Here is a 24,134-nt window from a genome sequence, read left to right on the forward strand (position 1 = left end):
TGAAGGCAACGTACTACCTGACTTCAAGCTATACCACAAGGCTACAGTAATTAAAACAGCATGGTACTGGTACCAAAACAGATATATAGACAAATGGCACAGAACAGAGGCCTCACAAATAATGCCACATATCTACAACCATCTGATCTTTGACAAACCTAACAAAAACAAGCAATGGGGAAAGAATTCCCTATTTAACAAATGCTGTTGGGAAAACTGGCTAGCCATATGCAGAAAGATGAAACTGGATCTCTTCCTTATACCTTATACAAAAATCAACTCCAGATGGATTAAAGGTTTAAACATAAGATCTAAAGCCATAAAAACCCTAGAAGAAAACCTAGGCAATACCATTCAGGACATAGGCATGGACAAAGACTTCATGACTATAACACTAAAAGCAATGGCAACAAAAGCCAAAATTGACAAATGGAATCTAGTTAAACTAAAGGGCTTCTGCACAGCAAAAGAATCATCAGGGTAAACAGGCAACCTACAGAATGGGAGAAAATTTTTGCCATTTATCTATCTGACAAGGGCCTAACATCCAGAATCTACAAAAAACTTAAAGTGGGTGGAGGATATGAACAGACACTTCTAAAAGGAAGACATTTATGCAGCCAACAAATATGAAAAAAAAAAAGCTCATCATCACTGGTCATTAGAGAAATGCAAATCAATACCACATTGAAATACGATCTCATACCGGGTAGGATGGCGATTATTAAAAAGTCAGGAAACAACAGATGCTGGAGAGGATGTGGAGAAATAGGAATGCTTTTACACTGTTGGTGGGAATGTAAATTAGTTCAACCATTGTGGAAGACAGTGTGGCAATTCTTCAAGGTTCTAGAAATAGAAGTTCCATTTGACCCAGCAATCCCATTACTGGGTATATACCCAAGGATTATAAATTATTCTATTATAAAGACATATGCACACGTATATTTATTGCAGCACTGTTCACAATAGCAATTATAGACTGGATTAAAAAATGATAGACTGGATAAAGAAAATGTGGCACATATACACTATGGAATAATATGCAGCCATAAAAAAGGATGAGTTCATATCCTTTGCAGAGACATGGATGAAGCTGGAAACCATCATTCTCAGCAAAGTAACACAAGAACAGAAATCCAAACACCTCATGTTCTCTCTCATAAGTGGGAGTTGAACAACGAGAACACATGGACACAGGGAGGGGAACATCACACACTGGGGCCTGTTGGGGAGTGGAGGGGTAAGGGGAGGGATAGCACTAGGAGAAATACCTAATGTAGATGGCAGGATGACGGATGCAGCAAACCACCATGGCACATGTATAACTATGTAACAAACCTTCACATTCTGCACAGGTACCCCGGAACTTAAAGTATATTAAAAATAAAGTCTATGTCTGTTTAGCATGTCTGTTTAACATGCATTGAGGAAATAAAAATTGGTTATTATTTCGTCTCAGTTTTTCTTTTGTAAAGAAACAGAAGTGCTTCAAAAGATAGTAGATAAAAAATTCTCTCAATCTTTTTAATGCTAAAAAAGCATTAAAAACTTCAAAAGGTTAGTTCAGAGTTTCTTCTGCAATGAGTTTAAAGTAAATTTTTAATTACAACTATGTAAAAATATATGTACTGAAAATGAAAGCATGGTGCTGGAAATATTCAAATATTTTAAAATTACAGTCTTAAATTGAGTGCAGAAGCCATTAGACAGCAATGATTGGCAGCAGCATATAAATTAAAAGAACATTTGACTGGGAGTCAGAGAACATGGGATTTAGTCTCTGTTCTCCTACTAAAGGATATGTGAACCTAAAATCTATCCTGGACACCAAGTCCCTCATAACAAATGATGGGGTTGGGCTAAATCAGTATTTCTTAAACTATGCCCTGGGGAACACTTATTTAGAAAATTGCAAATGGAGGTTTCAGATAACTTTTTTGTTCCCATAATGAAAAAAAAAAAAAAAGGCTATTTTAAACAAAGTTAATTTAGACACGATAGATTAGGATCAGCAAACTGACCTGCAGACTAAACCCAGGTCATACATTTTTTTGTTTTTGTAAACACATTTTTATTAAAACTCAGCCATGTCCATCTATTTATCTGTTTATTTGTTTATTTAGAGACGGAGTTTCACTCTTGTTGCCCAGGCTGGAGTGCAATGGCATGATCTCTGCTCACTGCAACCTTCACTTCTGTGGTTCAAGCAATTATCCTTCCTCAGCCTCCTGAGTAGCTGCGATTATAGGCACCTGCCACCATGCTTGGGTAATTTTTTGTATTTTTCAGTAGAGACAGGGTTTCACCATGTTGGCCAGGCTGGTCTCGATCTCCTGACCTCAGGTGATCCAACCGCCTTAGCCTCCCCAAAGTGCCGGAATTACAGGCATGAGCCACAGCACCGAACCTGATTTACATATTGTTTATGGCTTATTTTGCACTACAGTAGCCAAGTTGAGTGATTTCCACAAAGATCATATGGCCCACGAAGCTAGAATTATTTACTTTCTGGCTCTTCACAAAAATAGTTTGCCAGCCATCCTACAGACTTTCTCAGAACTTTCACTGTGATAATGTGAATTCCAAAATAATTTCACTATTTAATCCTTGTATCACTCAAGAATTATTAATGGAAATAGCGTTACTTATCATTGTCTTGGTTAAATTATTTCCAAGATCTAACAGCTTTCTGCTGTTCTCTGATTCTGTAAAACATCCAACTAAATGACCCAAATTATACCTGGTGTTCAACAAATATTAATGGCATAGAAACGTGTTAGACAATGTTTGCAGTAGTTTTCATATAAAGTCAACAGATAGACAAGGATACTTGTCCTCCTGGAGCTTACATTCTGGCAAGAGACTACTGTCAAATAATGTAAATGACATATTACATGCTACATGAGGATAGAGGCTACAGAGAAAAATTAAGAGAGAAGGGCTCCAGCTGGTGGGAGATCGCAATTTTAAAGAGGGTGGTTAAGAAAGGCCTTACTGAGAAAGTGACATTTGGGCAAAGACTTAGAGAAGGTGAGTGAGTGACCTATAAGGGGGAAGGCATTTAAGACAGAGCAAAGAGCCATTAAAATGTCCCAAGAAACAGCAAGAGGTCAGTGTGGAGCAAAGTGAGGTAAGTGTGAGAGAGAGGTGGAGAGGGATCAGAAGATCAAAGGGGTCGCCTGTGTGGCACCTTAGAGGCCACTGTAAGAACATAGGTTTTTATTCTGAAAACAAACAAACAACAAGAACAACAAAACCAGCAACATTGGGGGTTATTGGAAGGGTTTGAGGAGACACATAATGAGACTTTGATTTTAAAATAGGCACTTTGGATGTAGTGGGTACGAGGGGACTGAGTGACAGGTGAGAAAGGAAACAAAGACGCTCGGAGGAAGCTGTTGCCAATATCTAGAGGCGATAAGAAGGGTTTTGCACAGGGTGGTAGCAATGCAGGTGGTGAGAACTGGTGGCCTATATTTTGGAAGTGGAGCCGGTAAGACTTTCTGATGGGCTGGAAAGGGGGTGTGAAAGAAGAGACTCAAGGGTGGCTATTTTTTCCCCCCAAATTGAAATTTATATCAATGAAAAGGTTGAAATTGATATAAATGTAGATCGGGAAGACTGTAGGAAGAACAACTTTTTAAGGGCTTATCAGGAGCAAAGAATAAGGTATTAAGCAGAATACAAGAGTTCAGGAAAGAGAGATGGGCTGGAGATGTAGATATGAACAATGATATTAATAGCAGGTATTTGAAGCAACTAGGCTGTATTCAATTAGGGAGCTGAATAGACATCCATGGACTAAATCCTGGGTCACTCCAACATTAGACGTTGGAAAGATAATGAGGAATAGAGATTGAAAAGAAACAGCCCTAGAGCAGGAGAAATCGCAGAGTGTAGTGGCTTGGAAGCCAAGTGACGAAAGAAGGCATAAATAACCATGTCACATCTGTTACTAGATCCAGGAAGATGAGGGCAAATGTCTGAGTACTGGGCTTAACAATGTAGGCTCTTGACAGAAACAGTTTCCATGAAGTTACATGGATAAAAGACTTACTGAAATGAGTTTAGAGGAAAAAATGGGTGGGGAAAAATTTTATTTCCACTTTTATCTACTCCTTTTGGGATATTTTCAAACTTAAGCTTGTCCTGCAGTATAACATCATATTCCTCTCTATTGCCAACCCCTTTCATACATTTTCATATGTCCGTGCAATGCCAAATATGGACAATATGTGAAGAACTCCTCACCCATCTTGATATTTACAAATAAAATATGCAAAATATTTGGATGACTGACTGGATTTTTCGCTTGTATATTTGGATGTCTACATGGTATGACAGTTGTGATGTTTATAAAACAAAGTTACTAGAAGTAAATTTTATTACTATATAATAGTCTAAGGTATAGTTCCTGCTGGAATGATATTCATGTGTTAATTTAAGAAAATCCTCATATCTTCTTATATTTTTAAACCCTTATGTCTTCACGTTTGTTAAAAATACCAGATAAAGTCCTGTAATATTCAGATTATTCTTTCTGGTTAAGAAATTTAGACACACTTACTTAGCTTAATATTACAAATCAAGGTAATCTCACATTGAACAGAATCATCATTACTGCTGAGTTGTTTTACATATACATTTCACTTAGGTCATTCAACAATTGATATGTGTTAAAACAACAGATAAATAAAAGATGAACAGTTTTAACATTCTGGGCAATTTCATCTTCTTTTACACTCATGTCCAGAGTGTAATGCAATGCAAAAATGTACATTTAAAATTTGACAGCTAACTCTATCACATCTGATAAATCCAAGCAAGTGGTTCCCAGGTCTTACTGTGCAGGCAGAATCTCCAGGAGAGCTTGTTAAAACACAAAATCCTGACCCTACAGCCAGATATGGATTTGTCTGAAATTACTCTTGTATGTGTAAAAGGCAAGGAAAGATACTGAGTAGCAAAGGGATCAAAGATGCTGATCAATTGCTGATTTGCTCCCATTTCTTTATGTGCCTTTCCCCATCTTGCTCGTTATCACAGGAAATCTCATTTTCCAGGCTGCTTGCCACCTTTAACTCATATTTAAGTCTGGGCAATGAGGAGCCCGAGGGAGAGTCAAGGGCAGGAGGAAGATAGAAGCCAGCCTGTTCTACCCCCACCTTTCTGTTTCTTATGGACCCCTGGAAGTGGTTATGTCTTTTTTTCTATGGCTTCGGCTCTCACTGGACAACTTTTCCAGTCACAGTCCCAGGTTTTGCTAGACAGTCCCCACGAACGCTCTAGATCCAGCTGTATAGCCCCACTTTTGGCCTCTGGTGACACTACCTCTGACCTTTGTCCTTTTAGCACCTGGGTTAAAAGCAACTCTGAGTTAGTTTAGCAACAATACTGATTGCTAAACTCTTGGTGACTGTACCAAACCCTGTTTAATTTGTAAATTCCTAGTCTTCTTGATTTCCTGTCTGGGCCCTGATGAATACCACCGTTGAGAACTTCGCATTATTTTTAAATATTTTACCTCAGTATAGCCTAGGCTAATATCCTAGCTCAGCTGCCCTTCTCTCCCTCATCTTGTTTGCAGGTCAATCCCTCCTTGCATAGTTTGACCTCCTCCTTAAACTTTACAGACAGTGAAAACGATACAGAGAGATCTGGAAAAGGGAGTAAGATGATGAAGGGGCAAAGTTTAACAGTGCTTTTTGTCACTATTGAACCTTAGTTGAGAGAAGAAATGGCCACCTCTGACATCATTGTTCTGTAATGTGGAGAAGCTCTCCAAACATTCAGAAAGGATCTCTTTATATAAATGTGAACTGTTCAGAGGAAACTGAATATTATTATGTATGGAAAAATTATAACTTAGAAATTACTGCAGAACCAGAACTGCAGAACCAGGGAAATAGTTAACTTATATCAAAAAGTCTCTTTGCTAATCAGAAACAATCCCATCGTTTGAAGACCTTTTGTGGGTGGAGTCTGGTAATCCACATTCAAGATGAGTGATGGTTTCTAATGATAGAGGGCTCTGAAAAGCAGAAATAAAAAATACCCACCATATCATGTTCTGAGAAGGTGAAAGCAGCACATTGAAACTTGTGGCAGCAATGAGCCACATTGGGATGTTGTGAGTATCAACACAAGTGGATTCCGGTTTTAGGTAAATAAGCAGAAAGTGGATTAGTATGCAGAATCACCCTTTTTGTTTATGAAGCAGTGTCCATCTATGTGGCACACCCAGCTGGTGCTCTCAGTATTGATTCCACCATATATTTTCTGGGTCTGTGACAGAGCTCATCAAATAATCACTATGAAGGATATACTCACTTAAGTAGCATTAATTCTCATTGTTAAACAGATAAAATGTAGTGCAACTCTTCTCTCTGATATATGTACCAACTATATATCAATTTATATTCTGTTTCTCAGTGATATTATCCTTTTCTAGTACAAGGTATCTGTTAACATCTGATAGGGATTGCTTTTCCACAGTCTGTGGCTTTGAACAGTATGGAGAGTCCAGCAGTGCAGTTTGCTAAGAGGTCTGCCAAAACCTAATGTTGATTTCTTCCAGAGCATCATCTGTGTTATAAATGTTGTAGCTAGTTTTCTGTTTCTCAGCAAAACTCTCATGTGCATTGATTTGTAAGTTGATTATACATGGAATATGATTCTGTATATCTTAGTAGCTTTCTTCTTTCATTCCAGTTTCTAAATAAAATCTAATAATTTCATTCAGAAAAGCATTATCACATACTTGTTTTACAAAAATGACCTTGATGTACTAGAGAGTGCTCTCCTGTGTTGGAAAAATATTGGTACATATTCAATGGCTGTTTGGACAGAGTATTCGGTATTAGGCGTGAGTTGCTCCATTATTTGACCTAATAATAACCAATTTTAGACATTCCACATTGTACTTAGAGTAAAGCTCATCCTTCCCACCTGATTCTGTGAAATCCTCTCATAGGCAGGTTTACCTGTCCCAGTGGAATCCTTTTACTTTTCATAAATTTTGTATTATTTTGACTTTCTATAATTTTCTTTCTAGTTGTACTTTGACTTAAGCCATCTTTGCTCCATGAATCTATTTTTAAAGTAATACTTAAGATAAATTGAAATACTAAAAATGGAAAATACTAACTAAAAATATAAGTTCAAAGGATACAGAATACCTTAATATAAATAAATTGTGCCCTATTAACTAAATGTACTAAATATTTGTTTACTTAACTTAAATCCTTGACATGTACTCATTGCTTTCACAAATTATATTTAAGAGTTGTATCTTAATAATTAAGCTAAAAGAATTTAAAAGAATATCATAGAGAATCATGATTGATAAAATTTTTAGTTGGTAAATGGATGTGAAGACAGTCTTTTTTTGAAGCTTTTTCCTCTGAAGCAACCAAAGGACTGTGAGAGATGTGAGAGAAAGTGTTGGATCAGCAGAGGTCTGAAGACTAACCCCAGACTACACTTAGGATTCTTTTAAAACCTTTGTATCCATCTTCAAGAGTCTTCTGTGACCCTTTGCTGGAATTCTTCAGGTGTTAAAGGGCCTCAGCCAGGCATGACAGATATTTCCTTTTCCCTGGAAGCCAGGGCACTACTTTTTCAGTCTTTGCATCATATGAGAGGCCTAGCCCTCTGCTCTCTTAGGGCTTCCGGTTAGCTTTCTGGCTAGTCTCTGGGGCCTTATCATTGTTACCTCCCTAGAACCTCTCAGCAGGATCAAGTATAGGTTCTTTGCCCATAACTTCCACCCTGAAGTTTCCAACTGTCTTTAAACGTGCATCAATTTACCACCCCGGAAAAACAGACTGAAGAAAGACTCTCTCTCTTTATTCTATTGCATTCAGTCTATTTTTTAATTTCTCTATTTGTATCCACTGTTAAGTTTTTAAGGGAGTAGCTTTCACCACTTTATTTCTCTAATTATACAACATGAATTCCTTCCTCAAATGCCTGTAACATGATTTTAGTCCATGCTTTTTATTAAAGACTCCATTAAATACCATTAATGATTCACAGTCATCAAATCCAATAGCTTCACTTTCATCTTGATTCTTCTTTCATCAACACATTTGATATTGTTGCTCACCTTCACATGGATAGTATTCTTCTCATTTAACTTACTTGACTCAATCACCAATAATTTCTACTTATTGTGGGTTACTTAGTCCTTTTCTTCCTTACACTTACGAATGCTCTCATCTTATAACGTATGTTTTCTATGTGAACTACACAGAAAACTATTCAAATAATTCCCTGAAGTTAATTGCCTATAAAATATTGGATTTATATCCTATTTTCTTATTTTTTATAAATATAAATCATGCAAAGGATGTTTTATTTTTCCTGGTGCAAAAATAAAATCTGTGACAATGTGTAACTATACAATGAGTGTCAGAAGCAATCAGTAGAATGTAAAAGTTTTTGGACAACAGCAACAACAGCAAAGCTAAACTATTCAGAAAAGGAATCAACACTCCAAAATAGCAACTATTGTTCCAGAAAGAGGTTTAGCCTTAACGTAGATTATTATTTGATTACCTTCAGTATTTCAATTGAAAGCTAGTAGTGCACAGGCTGCATCTTATTCACCTTTTATCATCCAAACTGAATAGCACAGGGTTTTCCACATATTATTATCTTCACCGATATTTATTAAATTGAATGTGAGGCTTAAAGTAAAAATTGTGCATACACATACATATACACAACTACATTCTACTTACCCTCATTACAATACTAAATTATTTTTTTCTAAAAAGTGTTTTGTATACAATCCTTATTTATGTAGTCGATGAAACACTATATATACAACCCAGCACTTTGGGAGGCCGAGACGGGTGGATCACGAGGTCAGGAGATCGAGACCATCCTGGCTAATATGATGAAACCCCATCTCTACTAAAAAACTGCAAAAAATTAGCTGGGCATGGTGGTACGTGCCTGTAGTCCCAACTACTCAGGAGGCTGAGGCAGGAGAATCGCTTGAACCCAGAAGGTGGAGGTTGTGGTGGGCCAAGATTGTGCCACTGCACTCTAGCCTAGGCAACAGAGCAAGACTCCTTCTCAAAAAAAAACAAAAAACAAAAAACAAAAAACAAAAAACCCACATAATGTCAAATATTGTATAAAAAGTATACAAGTAAAAAAAAAAAAAAGGCACTGTCTGTCTTTCTTTCTTAGCTCACAGTGCTAGGAAGTTCATTCTTATAGTGCGAGCACAGGCATCAATACAGTACAATTTCATTAGAGCAATATGACAATATTTTTCTTCTTTGTTACAGATAAAATGCAAAAGATATGAGCATTATTATTAGAGAAAGGAAAGAGAAGTTACCTGTAATACTTTAATAGTTGGTCCCTCCTCCTTTAAAGGAAAGAGGAAGATAGAAGGGGCTTTATCTGCTTCTTCCAGAAGCCCTGAATCATGTATGAGATGCAGTGGTGACTACACACAAAGTCGTTTGTGCTAGCGATTTACAGAAGTACTATTTTATTTTATTTCTAACACAAAATTTAAGTGTCTGAATGCTTTAGGTAGGCACAAAAGGGAACGTGAAGGATGTCTGCGATCATCAAGCCCAACAGGAAGATTAGAGCAAGAAAAGGGAGAACTACTAATAACAGCCACAGTGGAATTCCCAGATTGATCAAAGGGGCCAGTGAATATCACAGCTAGGGCCTCAGGGGAAGTAACTTCTGAAGATTTCTCGTGCCTTAGAGTCAGCAGAAGAACAACTGTCTGAGAGCTGCATCACATGTAACGGAGATTTGGTGGGAGAAACACACAATACATGTCCCCAGATAGAGTAGTCATCAACAGCTTTGTCTATCTGACAGATATATAAGTTATCCCTTGGTACCCAATAAGGATTGGATCCAAGACTCCAGAAGATACCAAAATCATGGATGCTCAATTTTCTTAAATAAAATGATATAGTGTTTGCCTATAACCTAAGCACATCGTCTCCTACACTTTAAATTATCCCTAGATTACTTATAATACTTAATACAATATAAATGTTTTGGAAATAGAAATAGTTGTTATGCTATATCTTAAAATTTTTAATAATATTTTCATCATCGCATAGTTATTTTTTATTTTTATTTTTTCCAAATAGTTTTGATCTTGGGTTGATTGAATCTGCAGACACAGAACACACAGATACTGAGGATCAAGAATATATTACTTGCTGCAGCTGAAGATTCAGCAAAGATTTACAGGAAAGATTTACTGTTCATTTTTGGGATTCTTATACATGCCCTCTTTCTCTGTTACAGGCACCTCCCAGTTCTAGAGCCCATAAAATTCTCCAAAGGAAAGACATAGAGGTCTCCCTGTCCTACCAGGACTTGCACTAATGGCCTTTTTGCAGTTGCAAGGAAGATGGGGGTGGAGGATAACAATATCTGAATTTCGCTGAATATTTATTCCAAATGAAACTGAGATTTTAAATAGTCTAAAAGCACCAGACTATGCTAAACATATTAAAAGGGCATATTGACTGGCAATTTTAATTATCCATTCCCCTATCCCCAATTACTAACTTCTAAAGGTTGATGAGTGCTTCATAAAACTGGTAGTAGTTAACTAAAATAAAACTATTCCATGTTTGTAGATTGCTGAATTGAGGCTATATATTAAAATTGCTACATATATAATAGAATTAGAAGACATTTGGGGAGAATATTTAGTCTATAAATGTTTCTATATGAGAAGAGTAAAATGATGAGAGCTACTTGACTGGGAGTGAATAAATTAGTTTATCATTAAGTCCTGATATAACAAAAGTCACAGATATCCCTTAAGGTTAAGAAAATCTTTGGAGAAGAAACATTTTTTTACTTTGAAAATAGATAGAATTCAACTACCTAATTCATAAATCATTTAAAAAGAGGATCAGTGAATTAAAAGTCAGCACATCCATAATAAAGTGAAAGTAATATGTTTAAGAAATTAACCTATCCTTTAACATTGACATAAATTACCCTTGATTTCACTATGAAAGAAGGAAAATAACAGATTATATGGATTATGAATATGACCCAGCATGAACAGTTCTTTCATTCTTAGCAAATGGCCTAACCTCTATTCATACTCTTATAAAAGTTTTATGGTTTTATCCTTAAACAGAGCACAACTCAAATCATGCTTTGGCTTGCAATATGTCTACAGGAGGAACAAACCCATATGTCATGATAACTGTATAGACTGGATTTGTACTTCTCTTATGGAGCATAACCACAGCCATACTAAACCACTATTCTGTACCAAATACAGTTGTCTCAAAAATACAGAAACTAAATATCAGAAAAAAATCCAGTATGTTCAGACAACTGTGTGAGCCATGAAATCCAATCAGTTTTATGCAAAATTCCATCTCGCTTTCAAGTAGAAAAATATATTTACATGTTTTGAAAACTACTTGTTTATATTTGATTAGCACTATATAGAATCTCACGTTATTATTTTCGAGACAGAGTCTCACTATGTCACACAGGCACAATCTTGGCTCACTGCAGCCTCTGTCTCTCAGGCTCAAGTGATCCTCTCACCCGTCAGCCTCCTGAGTAGTTAGGACCACAGGCACACGCCCCATGCCTGGCTAATTTTTATATTTTTTTGTAGAGATGGAGTTTCACCATGTTGCCAGGGCTAAAATTTTTTAAATTTATATTCCTATGAAGAGTTTAAGTTACTTGAATATAGAATTATTTTGTATTTGATTTCTCAGGTAATATTTCAACAGTATTTATACATATTTCTTTAGCAAAATGATTGTTTTTAGTACTGAAAGCCTTCACAGACTTTACCAACAACCTACTTTGTAATATATGTTTTGTGTAAGGATGGCATATCATTAGTTCTCAAGCATTTTCATGGATCCGAAGTCACCTCAAAGGCCTATGAAAACAGACTCGGAGAGTTTAGTAGGTTCACAGTGGGGCCTAAGAATTTGCATTGCTAACAGGTTTCCTGGTGATGCTGATGCTGCTAGCCTGGGGACCACATATACTTTTCAAGAATATTAAAAAATATAATTTTTATGAAGCTACTGATAAAAATTCGGAGACTTTTTTTTCCAAATTATAAGTAATTTGTTAAAAAAATTATTAATATCCAAGTTACAGTAAACTGTTTTTTCATTAATTCCTAAAGAAAAAATAGTTTTAGCTACATTATTAACTTTTCAGGTAATTAACAAATTTAATACTCAAAGTATGCTTGCTGCCAAAGAATCTCCATGTACTTAAATTCATTTTGGCAAAAAATAATATTTGATTTAAAATAAAATAATATAAATCATAATATAAAAACTGCAAGTGACATTTTTAACTATCCACACATGGGTATGCATATGCCATAGTAATATTTTGATAACATGTTCATTAGGTAGCGAAGACATAAACACTCCACCACCTAAGATGTTTCACACTAAATAACAGAATGCAAATCAGTGAGCAAATTGCCCATGATTACACAACAAGAAGTAACAAGTAGACTTTGATTACAGCTTTTAGCTAAAATATTATAATTTTCCTACTTATTAAAACTTAGCTTCTTATTAACATGAATATCTCAACATATTTATGCTATTTATAGATGAATTCCAAATATATTCCCAGCTCTCTGATTTTGGACAGCTCAAATGTTATGTGCTTAATACAATGAAGAAAAGAAATGTAGAATTGAGCAATGGCCCCCTCCAAAAAAAAAAAAAAAAAACACAAAAGTGTAAAACACATTTTGAAAGGCTTGGGTGCCTTACCTTTTTATTGCGTAAAATATTGAAATACACATATTTAATAAGTGCTTAATATTACCTTGTAGAACTGGTGTTATATCTGGTGTTCTCCTACATATGTGTCCTATGTGTGATGTAGCTTACAAATGGAGACTTAAATCTTCATTCAAGTCTTTTATATGGTTAAGAATTATAAAAAATTTTTTGTCAGACTATTAAATGTCTAATTATAATGTCCATTTTTTTTATTATTTGGCATTTTCCAGTAGCAATGAAATTACTGTCTCCGAATGAACAGCAGGACACATTCAAGAAGGCAATCAAGAGAATGACGCAGGTATTGCACATGCAACCTTCACAATCAGTCTTTTTGGTTCAGATAAATTTTTTTTTTTTTTTTTTTTTTTGAGACAGAGTTTCGCTCTTGTTCCTAGGCTGGAGTGCAATGGCGCGATCTCGGCTCACCGCAACCTCCGCTTCCTGGGTTCAGGCAATTCTCCTGCCTCAGCCTCCTGAGTAGCTGGGATTACAGGCATGCGCCACCATGCCCAGCTAATTCTTTGTAGTTTTAGTAGAGATGGGGTTTCACCATGTTGACCAGGATGGTCTTGATCTCTTGACCTCGTGATCCACCTGCCTCAGCCTCCCAAAGTGCTGGGATTACAGGCTTGAGCCACCACGCCCAGCCTCAGATAACTTTAAAATCGCTCTCGCATCCCCACCCCATGCTTTTTCAGTCCATTGGCCTCTATGTATGACCGCTTCTAAAGATTTATAATCAAGAAAACATTACTGTTGTCTTCTGTAACTTGCATACTCACAATCAGGAGGCATCTTTTCCATAAATATCTTGTAATATTCTTGTAGAAGTTCAAAGTTTTCCTGATTAATACTTTCTTGCAAAGAGACATCCCCAAACCTACAAAGAGAAGAAAGAAAACAGTTATGGGTTATAAAATAGTACCAGGAAGTAACACATTTTACCTTTCCTTTTTAAATAGATTGGAACAGTTTTCGAAGGAAAGAGTCTGCCTCATTTTTCAATCTACATTGCCCAATGGTGATTTCAAACATACTCCAATCTCCACTGGTCTGGATTTCACTAATCACTTCTAACACATCAAATATCCTCACAATCATCAAATGTGAACTTAGATGAAATACCATGGGTAAAATACCAGCCTCTGTGCATGAGCATAACGGATATTAGTTTTCCCACCCTACTCCACACCTCCACTGCAGGGCTGCATCCCTGTATGCGTTTAACCAAACCTTCTTTCTTATTATCTATCCAACCTTCCATTTCACTCATGGCAACACAGGGAGGGGTCCAGAAGACAAGCACTGGGCACTGGGCTGCATGCAATCTTGCCCACACTATCAACTGCTGTAGGCACATGTAGAGCCCTCTTCCCAGAGAGTAGATTATTTCTGCTGACATTTTTTTTCAATTCATACCATGAAGTCAAATGGTTCTGTACAAATAGTCCCCCACCTCTTGTTCAAGATGAACCTGTCTACCTGTGTGTCACTAACCTCGTGTTCTCTTTGAGAACTGACCAAGTTCAAACCTAAAACCTACTTGTCTCTCTATAAAAGTATGCTATGTAAATGGCTTCCAGTAGTATCTCCATCAAAAGCTGGATTTCTAGATGTCAACGGAAAACTTCAGTGTGCATTTTCCCACTCCACTTCAAATGCAACACAACCCAAAATTAAAACTGCCTCCTCCTTTGAATCTTTTCTAAGCAAATATTGCTAATCCCCAATATTTTGGCACTAATGCAGGTTCAAAATCGAGGCATCATTTTGGATTTCCTCTTTTCCTCACCTTACCCACTATTCCTCAGTCATTTTGTGTCTCTTCCTTTTTTCTTTTTCTCAACAGTGGTTGAGAATTGTCATTATATATTAAGACATTTAATTATATCCAGTCTGAACTCTCCTAAAGCTTTCCAAATACCGCAGAATTAGGTCTCTAGTCTCTTTCACGTCCAATTTATCTTTTGGACCCTGGTCAGATCATTCAGTCTGAATGAAAAATGAACTCACTTATACAAAAAATATTTAGTATCAACTATGTACCAGACATTGCACCATGCAATAAATGAAATGCTGGAAAAATTAGTCTAACATACTTTTCATTCTGTCAGTTCACTGAACTTCAATGCTTCTCTCCTCCCTGAAAGGATGACGTCTTATAATCTCCTTAGTTTAGCATCTAACTTTCCACGACGTCTTCCAAAGCCTCTTGTAGGAATGTAGCTACAACGTCCTCACTTAGCAGCAGTGTTTCAACGCCTTTGGGACTTTTCACGTGCTATCCACCCTTGACTGGAATGTCTTACTTTCCTTGATGGCTTGATTAATTCTGATTCATCTTTTAAAGCCTGGCTCATGTCTTCTTTGATACTTCCCCCATGGACTCATCTCCCATCTGTGAATCACTTTCTTTTATGCACTATTCCTGTCCCTTCCACACCTTTAATTATTGCATCAGCCAAACTGTAATGTAATGTTTGTTGACTTGTCTTCCTCACTGGATTATACATTCTTTCAGGATAGGAATCAGATTCCATGCTTCTTGTTACCCTTTATTCTCCTTATGCCCCACAGCTCTGAAGAACAGTGCCTGATACAAAGTCAGTGTTCAATATCTATAGAGTTGAACTTGGAGAACAGGGATACAGACCCCCAAAATCTAGAGGAGTTTCCATAGAATCTGAAAGATACTCTTCTAAGATTTTCAGATACTACAATCAACTGGTATTTTAAAAATACCATCCTTCGTCAGGCACAGTGGCTCACATCTGAAATCCCAGGACTTTGGGAGGCTAAGGCAGGCGGATCACGCAGTCAAGAGATCAAGACCATCCTGGACAAAATGGTGAAAACCATCTCTACTAAAAATACAAAAATTACTGGCATGATGGCACATGTCTGTAATCCCAGCTACTCAGGAGGCTGAGGCAGGAGAATCACTTGAACTAGGGAGGCAGAGGTTGCAGCGAGCCGAGATCATGCCACTGCACTCCAGCCTGGCGACAGAGTGAGACTTTGTCTCTAAATAAATAAATAAATAAATAAATAAAATAAACCATCCTTGCTGGAATAATAATAGTGTTATGAAGTAAATGTTTGTGTTGTCCTAAAATTCGTATGAGGAAGCCCTAACCCCCAAAACGGTAGTATTTAGAGATAAGGCCTATAAGGAGTAAAGTTAAATGAGATCATAAGGGTGGGCTCTCTCTTTCCACAAACACAAAGAAGAGGTTGTGTGAACAGACAGGGAGCAATGTGGTCAGTTGTCTGACAGCCGGAAAAGCCCTCAACAGAAACCAAATTGGCTAGAACCTTGACCTTGGAAATCCCAGCCTCCTGAGCAATGAGAAACAAATTTCTGTTGTTTAAGCCACCCAGTCTATAGTAGTTTATTACAGTAGCCCAAGCAGACCAGTGGTATTTATTTATCTAAGAACGGTAATATACAACATCTACACTTTGGTTTTGAGTAAACAGTAGTAAAATATTACTCCTAGATCACATAGCATATCTAACACATAGATGTTGCCTTATAATGCCCAAAATTCAGAATCAGGAAAAGGAGGTTCAGAGAACAGAGAGGAAGCGACTTCCTTGAATTAGCAGTTGGTTGATGTCAGAGTGCTATGCAAATTCAGACCTCCTGCTTCTCTCAGGGTTTTCCCTACTTTGCCATTTTGCCTCCTTTTCCAGTCTTGTGAGTCTTGCTCAGCTTCCATGTGTGAAAAAAGTACACTCTTAGCATGCAAGAGAGATCAGAAGGAAAGGACACCTCTTAAATAAAATGACTGACAACTAGAACAGTCACAATGACATGAATGATACAAATTAGTCCAGTTTAGAAGCCTTAAAAATATAATGCTGACTAGTCTTTGAAAAGTCTGTAAATGGAAGAGTCTCATCTGTCTCTCAAGATCACAATCACAGGCTTTATTAATTCCAATCCAAAACATTCTACTCTAGCGTACCAAAGAAAAGAGAATTTACAGTGCTGTTCCCCTTCTCCAAGTTGTACAGTTTATGCTCAGGAATATCATTCATCTCAAACACTGAATTTGCTGAGAAACAAATATATAGAGATAAATAGAATATAATCTGATCCTAGACACTAGCTTTCAAAAGTGCTTTAATATCAAGGCAATGAGTATGCTAAGCACTTTTAAACTTACCTATGGGGCAGGGGTCACTTGGAGAGTGGATTATAGACAAGGAAGCTTATTAAATATTATAATATCAAAGAACGTCTAACTCCCCAAATTGATGCCTGTGAAGGAGCTTCTCCAGCCAGCCCCAACAGCCAAGATAGTAACTTCTTTCTCCAAAATATTTCAAAAGTATGCTCTATTATCTTTTTTTGTTTGTTTTTGAGACAGTTTTGCTAGTGTTGCCCAGTCTGGAGAAAATGATGTAATCTCAGGCTCACTGCAACCTCCACCTCCTGGGGTTCAAGCGATTTTCCTTCCTTAGCCTCCTGAATAGCTGGAATTACAGACACACACCACTATGCCCAGCTAATTTTTATTTTTGCATTTTTAGTAGAGACGGGGTTTCACCATGTTGACCAGGCTGGTCTTGAACTCCTGATCTCAGGTGATCCACCCTCCTCAGCCTTCCAAAGTGCTAGGATTACAGATGTGAGCCACTGCACCTGGCCTGTTCTATGATCTTTAACTGTTATCTACATATTCTGTAATCTCTATATGTGAACCACATAAGATGTAAAAATAAGTATTTTTTTAAACAAGTGATTTTTGTTTGTTTTTTTGTTTTGTTTTGTTTTGTTTTGTTTTGAGACAGAGTCTCACTCTGTCACCCAGACTGAAGTGCAGTGGCACAATCTAGGCTCACCACAACTTCCGCCTCCCAGGTTCAAGCAATTCTTCTGCCTCAGCCTCCTGAGTAATAGCTGGGATTGCAGGCACCTGCCACCATGCCCAGCTAATTTTTGTATTTGTAGTAGAAATAAGGTTTCACCATGTTGGCAAGGCTGGTCTCAAACTCCTGACCTCAGGTGATCCACCTGCCTTGGCCTCCAAAAGTGCTGGGATTACAGGTGTAAGCCACCATGCCCCGCCAAAAAAAAAAAAAAAAAAAAACTTTTTTAACAGTGACTCATGGGATCATAATACAATCATTTGTTGGCTCAGCAGGTCATTATAAAAAAAAATGTTAACATTACCAAATAATAACTATTATAATAAACACAATAAAAGATGACTATTCTGTTTTAGATAAAAATGTTGACACTATTAGCTGTTTACAATATGGAGGTATGTATCAATATAAATTCCAAACTTTAATATACACATAGGTATTTGTAAACAAAGAAGGTTAATCCATGCGAATGCTTTATTTATTATTAGCACCAAGATTTTCCTCAATGTTTTTGCCACATTTAAATTTGATTTGGGCCAGGATTCCTTAAATATTAAAATTTACCTTCTACATCAAATAATTTGGTATTGATAAAAAGGAAAATGTTACCTATAAATCGAGTTAGTTTTATATGCAGACACATGTTGGACTTCTCATCATATACTTAAAAGGAACAAAGAAAAAACTCAAGTGCCACTCTTACACCAAAGCTTACCTCTCAGCAAGAGTTTGCTGTTCGTTGATTCCAACGTTAAAGAGTACTGGATACACATGAAGCAACTGCCCTTCTTTAATCTGTAGAGGCAGCGACTCAAACATTCTGGCTGGAAGCTTGACTTCTACCACGTAATGTTCTCTAAAGAAGGCAGAGGACAAAGGGAAGAAGGCTTACTTATTTGTTTTATGTTATTTTAGATTTATTGGAAGAAAACAATAAAAGGGTTGGAATATAGCACTGATTTAGGTTTCTGTTTGCTATATGCTTATATTCCTCATTCATTCTTCTCCTTACTAACTTACTTGACATGAAAAATTGTTAGAATTCATTTACATGTATGACTTCTCTACCTCCCTCTGAATTCCTTTAGGAAAGAAATGTTTAGTTCATTTTTGCATACCCAGGGTCATGTGCATCGATAGCTTCAATTTTTTTTCTTTATTTATTTTTAAAGCTCAATCAATCCTAAGAATAAGAACACTAATTTAATTATTGCTGTTTCAATAAGGTAAAGCTAAATAAACCAAATCATTTATATAATTTTTTGGTATGGCCTGATTGTTATTACTCTTGATGAGTGTTTCTGTTTATGATAGGCTGATGCAAAGGTAATGGTTTTATTGCTTAGATTGTAACTTTTGGGAATTCTGGTCATTTTGAAACATTAACATATCGCAAGAGCATTTTTCATTGGAAATGTCCATTAAAAACTACCCCTATTTTTTTAATGCTGAAAAAAAATTTTTAATTGTACTTAAATTCTGGGGTACATGTGCAGAACATGCAGGTTTGTTACATAAATATACATGTGCCATGGTGGTCGGCTGCATCCCCATCACCCCCTCATCTACATTAGGTATTTCTCCTAATGCTATCCCTCTCCTATCCCCCCAACCCCTGCTATCCCTCCCCTAGACCCCCACACCCCGACAGTCACCGGTGTGTGATGTTCCCCTCCCTGTGTCCATGTGTTCTCATTGTTCAACACTCACTTATGAATGAGAACAGGCAGTGTTTGGTTTTCTGTTCTTGTGTTAGTTGGCTGAGAATGATGGTTTCCAGCCTCATCCCTGTCCCTGGAATATGATTAATAAGAGTAGCTACTTATATATTTTAAAAATTGACATCTTCTGATTCAGTGTGAATTGAGTATAGAAATTTAGAAAGTTTTGTCCAGAGGCTGGGAAAATCCATGTGTTTCAAGAACTATTTAGAGTGGTGGTATTGTAAAATACACATTGGAGAAATAAGCATAGAGCAAATAGTGAGCATCTTTGTGAAAATCTTTTTAATTTCTCCTAGCAGAACATCATTGATAAAGAGTATGGACCACTGACTCTGAGACTTGTTTTTTCCTAGCTATGAAACAGAGACCTGGTAAATACCAAGAATTTAGCAAGCAGGGATATTAGCATTACCTTCAGATGAATAAGCACATTATTTTTCTTTGTTTAATTGCTCTCAATGCCATTTACAATAGTCTGGTTAACAGTCTTTCAGGAATATAAGAAGCATCAATGAGTCAGTTCATGTTTTAAAATTGTTCCAAAGGTGAAACATATAATTTCTTTGTGATAATTTTACCAGCTTAAGAAATAATTGATATGAACTCATTCATTTTAAGTATATAATTCATACCTTTAGCGAATTTACAGAATTTCACAATCATGACAATAATCCAGGTTTAGTACATTTCCATCAACTTAAAAAGATTCCGTATGCCTGTTTATAGTCAACTGTACTATTACTGCCAGCCCAGAAAGCCACTCATCTATTTTCTCCCTATTTCCTATGAATGAATTTTATTTTTCTGCATACATCCCATGAATTGACTCATACAGTATATAATCTTTTCTGTCAGGCCTTTTTCACCTAGCATAATGTTTTTGGGGTCATCCATGTTGTGCCACGTATCAGTAGCTTGTTCCTTCTTATTAGTGAATAGCATTCTATTGTATAGATATCACATTTTATCTACACATTTATTAGCTCCTGGATACTTGGATTACTCCATGATTTGGGGTATTATTAATAATGCTGCTATGAACATGCGGGAATGAGCCATAGTGTGAAAGTATGTTTCATTTTCTCTTGGGTATATGTCTAAGAGTCATACGGTAATTTTATATTTAACTTTTTAAGACTGCCAAACTGTTTTTAAAGTGACATTTCCACCAGCAATGTACAAGAGTTCCAGGTTTTCCACATTCTCACCAACATTTGCTCTTATCTGATGATTCTAGTGTGAGTGAATTGGCATCTGTGATTTTAAATTTATTCTCCTAATGATGAATTAGGTTGAATATGTTTTCTTGTACTTATAAATCATTCATATATCCTTTATGGTGAAATGGCTATTCAAACTTTTTGCTCACATTTCAATTAGGTTTTTGGTGTCACTATTATCGAGTTGTAACATTTATTTACATATTCTGAATATGAGTTCTTTTTCAAATATATGATTTGTAAATATTATCTTCTAATTTGTGGCTTGTGTTTTCATTTACTTAATGGTATTTTTTGATGCTTAAATGTTTATAATTTTGATGAAGTCCTATTTATCTATTTTCTTCTTTTATGGGTCTTGATTTTTGTGTTATGTCTAAGAACTCATTACCTAAACACAACTTACAAATACTTCCTCCTGAGTTTTCTTCTAGCTTTACAGTTTTAGTGCTTACATTTAGGCCTATAATGTATCATGAGCTAGTTTTTGTATATGTGTAAATTCTTCTCTTTACATATAGAGAGGCCAATTGTTCCAGCATCGTTTTATGAAAAGACTCTCTAGTTTCCAATGAATTACCTTGGGAACTCTCGTGAAAATCAATTGATTTTAAGGATAATAATTTATTTCTGGACAATAAATTTTATTCTATTAATCTACATGTATATTCTTATGCTAGTACTACACTGTCTTGATTATCATAGCTCTGTAGTAATTTGTGAAGTCAGAAAGTATAAGGTTTCCACTTTCTTCTTCTTTTACAAAATTGTTCTTCTTTTACAAAATATCTGGGTCCTTTGCATTTACATATAAATTTTAGGTTAGGCTCTCTAATTTCTGCAAAAAGACTACTGAGATTTAGATAGCGATTGCAATGAATCTATAGATCAATTATGAAGAATTACTATTTAAACAATATTGAGTCCTCTAATCCATGAACACAGGCTGTCTCTCCATTTGTTGGATTCTATTAATTTCTCTCAGCAATATTTCATGTGTTCTGTGTACAACATTCAGACTAACTTTGTTAAATTTATACCTATTTTTTTTTGTAATGGTGATTTAGACTCGTTAATCTAAACCACCACTGTTTCTGACAACCTGCAGGATTGTGCTATTTCCTACTCCAATCCAAGCCAAGTTAGTCCTCTAGTAGCAAAGCTGCTGGTGTTAATGGCCTTGCCCTAGGAAAACTGTGTTCACAGGGCCGGGGTTGACGGGAGCAGTCCTCAGCAAAATGCCACACTCTAACTGATGTTGCCCAATGTTCACTAGTTTTTCACAAACAAGTACTTCTGAATTTGTGGTGTGCATCCAGTTTATTCTGTTTGTCCTAAAATGGTTGTTTTGGATTATTTCCGGTTGTAACATTGCTTTTGGAGACAGGGTGCGCTAAGCTGCTCACATCATCATTCTAGGAGTCATGTCCCCACCTGTATGATCACTTTTGAATTTTGGTACTGCTTGAAGAACTTCCTTAGAAAAAGCATACTGTACTCTGCCTATACCAAATGGCCTGGTAAGCTTTCCTTAAACTTTGGGATATAAGTATATAAAAACATTTTACTTTTAATAATAAACTTCAGAGAAATATAGAATTGTACTGTTTTTCAGGTGTGCATATGAGCAATTTTATTCTTTTTCTCCCAGTGAATGGCAAGTTAAGTATTAATTCTAGGTAAATATTTAGTTTCTGAGGATGTGGGTTTTTAAAAATTATACTTTAAGTTCTGGGGTACATGTGTAGAATGTGCAGGTTACATAGTTATACATGTGTCATGGTGGTTCGCTGCGTCCATCATCCCATCACCTACAATAGGTATTTCACTTAATGCTATCCCTCTCCTAACCCCTCACCCTCCGACAGGCCCCTGTGTGTGACGTTCCCCTCCCTGTGTCCATGTGTTCTCATTGTTCAACTCCCACATGTGGGTTTTTTTGTGTGTGTAAGAAAGTCACTTCTCAGTCAACCATGTGTTTCTGGGCATCCTTCACCACAAAATTTAAAATAATTATTTTATGTTTACCATCAACAGGAAAACAAGTTTACTTTGAACTTTTATACTTAGTCTCTTTTGCATCTCTCTCTAGCATCGAAAGGGTTCTCCCTCTCATATATTCGTGTTTTGAACCTGACCTGAAAATGTTTCAAATTTTAAATATCATCATGCAGCAATTAAAAGCACTAACGCCAGGATGGTTAGGTCTCCTGATTGAGACAACTTACTATAGGATGTACCTCTTCTGTTGGAGGTCTGTTCTACACACTATCATTTTTCTTAATTATTTCTGATTTTTTCCTCTCATCCACTGACCTTTGAAGCTATTTATTGAAAACCCTTCTCGGAAATCTCACAGTCTGAGAGTGAGTTGTCAAAAATAATTAAGAAAAATGGTGCTATGTTCCCCTGACACAGAAATATATCTTTTCTAAAATGTTGCTGCTTTTAACTGAATTTAAAGTCATTTCAAAAATTATGACTCTATTAACTGAACAATTCCCACAAAAGTAAAAACACCCAGAGCTTTGGATGAGATAGTAATAAGGAGAAAAATGTTCTCATGCAGGCTATTACTCTGAATTTCTAGTATTTTGCGGGCAAGTACTGCCATACTCACTTCACTACAATTTAAAACATTCATGAGATGACCAGGAGTTTTTCTAGATCATCCCTTATCATATCACCCATGTTTATTTCTTACCAAAAAGGAAAAGAAAGCAGAAGAAAAATTCCCAAATCAAACCTGAATCCCTTGCCTCCTGTGACAGGAGTTAACACGACGTGTCTAACACAGCCTGGTCTCCAGGAAGTGAGCACTGCTTACCGTCTTCCTGTTATAACTGGCAACACATCGTTGGATTTGGCTTCAATTATTTTAAATGCGACTTTCTTTAAATCGGAAATGCCAACAGCCATGTCCTCTAGCATTCCAATTTCATCGCCTAAACAATGGAAAAGGCACTTAGTTACAAACAAACATTTGAGGAAAATGTCACTGGCTACTACGCCTCCCTGCTCAAATTTGTTCTAGCATTTTAGTGAATGAGTTTCTGAATGCAGTGAACCTACTCTAGACACTTTTCCTCAGAGGCTGAAGGTTTTCCTTAGTGAAATGAGAAACATTTCAATGGACTTCAGAAGTCAATCTACTCTTTGAAGGAAGGAAGCATGTGGACATTTGCTGTGAGACCACAGAGAGGTTTTAACCCCTTGATGATTTGTGTGCCTTTCTTTCCATTGTTGAGACTGATATTTGCTATCTAGAAATAACAGAGATTTGCTATCTAGAAATAACAAAGGTAACTGAACTGATAATCACTGACCCAAGTTCATGCTAGTTTTGTATCTCCATACATTAACAAATGAAGCCTGAGAAGGAGATCATTACTATTCTAGATCGGCAGTCTTAACAGATGTATGTGAGCCACATATGTAATTTTAAACTTCCTGGTAGTCATTTTTTAAAAGAGTGAAATTAAAAAGGTAGAATTAATTTTAATAAT

General features: G+C 36.4%; 1 protein-coding gene across 9 annotated transcripts in view; it reads right to left on the bottom strand.

The window, feature by feature from the left end:
- INPP4B (inositol polyphosphate-4-phosphatase type II B) overlaps positions 1-24,134 on the bottom strand; it is an 840,435-nt gene that overhangs the window by 71,623 nt on the left and 744,678 nt on the right. For all 9 annotated transcript variants that reach the window (XM_017532667.1, XM_037740455.1, XM_017532659.2 and 6 more), the window contains 3 exons: positions 23,456-23,573; positions 18,400-18,540; positions 13,589-13,686 (listed from right to left, as the gene is read on the bottom strand). In XM_017532667.1, the coding sequence (XP_017388156.1) occupies positions 13,589-13,686; positions 18,400-18,540; positions 23,456-23,573 (357 nt within the window). The remainder of the gene's footprint in view (positions 1-13,588; positions 13,687-18,399; positions 18,541-23,455; positions 23,574-24,134) is intronic.

Source organism: Cebus imitator, unplaced genomic scaffold (assembly GCF_001604975.1).
Source record: "Cebus imitator isolate Cc_AM_T3 unplaced genomic scaffold, Cebus_imitator-1.0 Scaffold4, whole genome shotgun sequence".
Lineage (NCBI taxonomy): Eukaryota > Metazoa > Chordata > Mammalia > Primates > Cebidae > Cebus > Cebus imitator.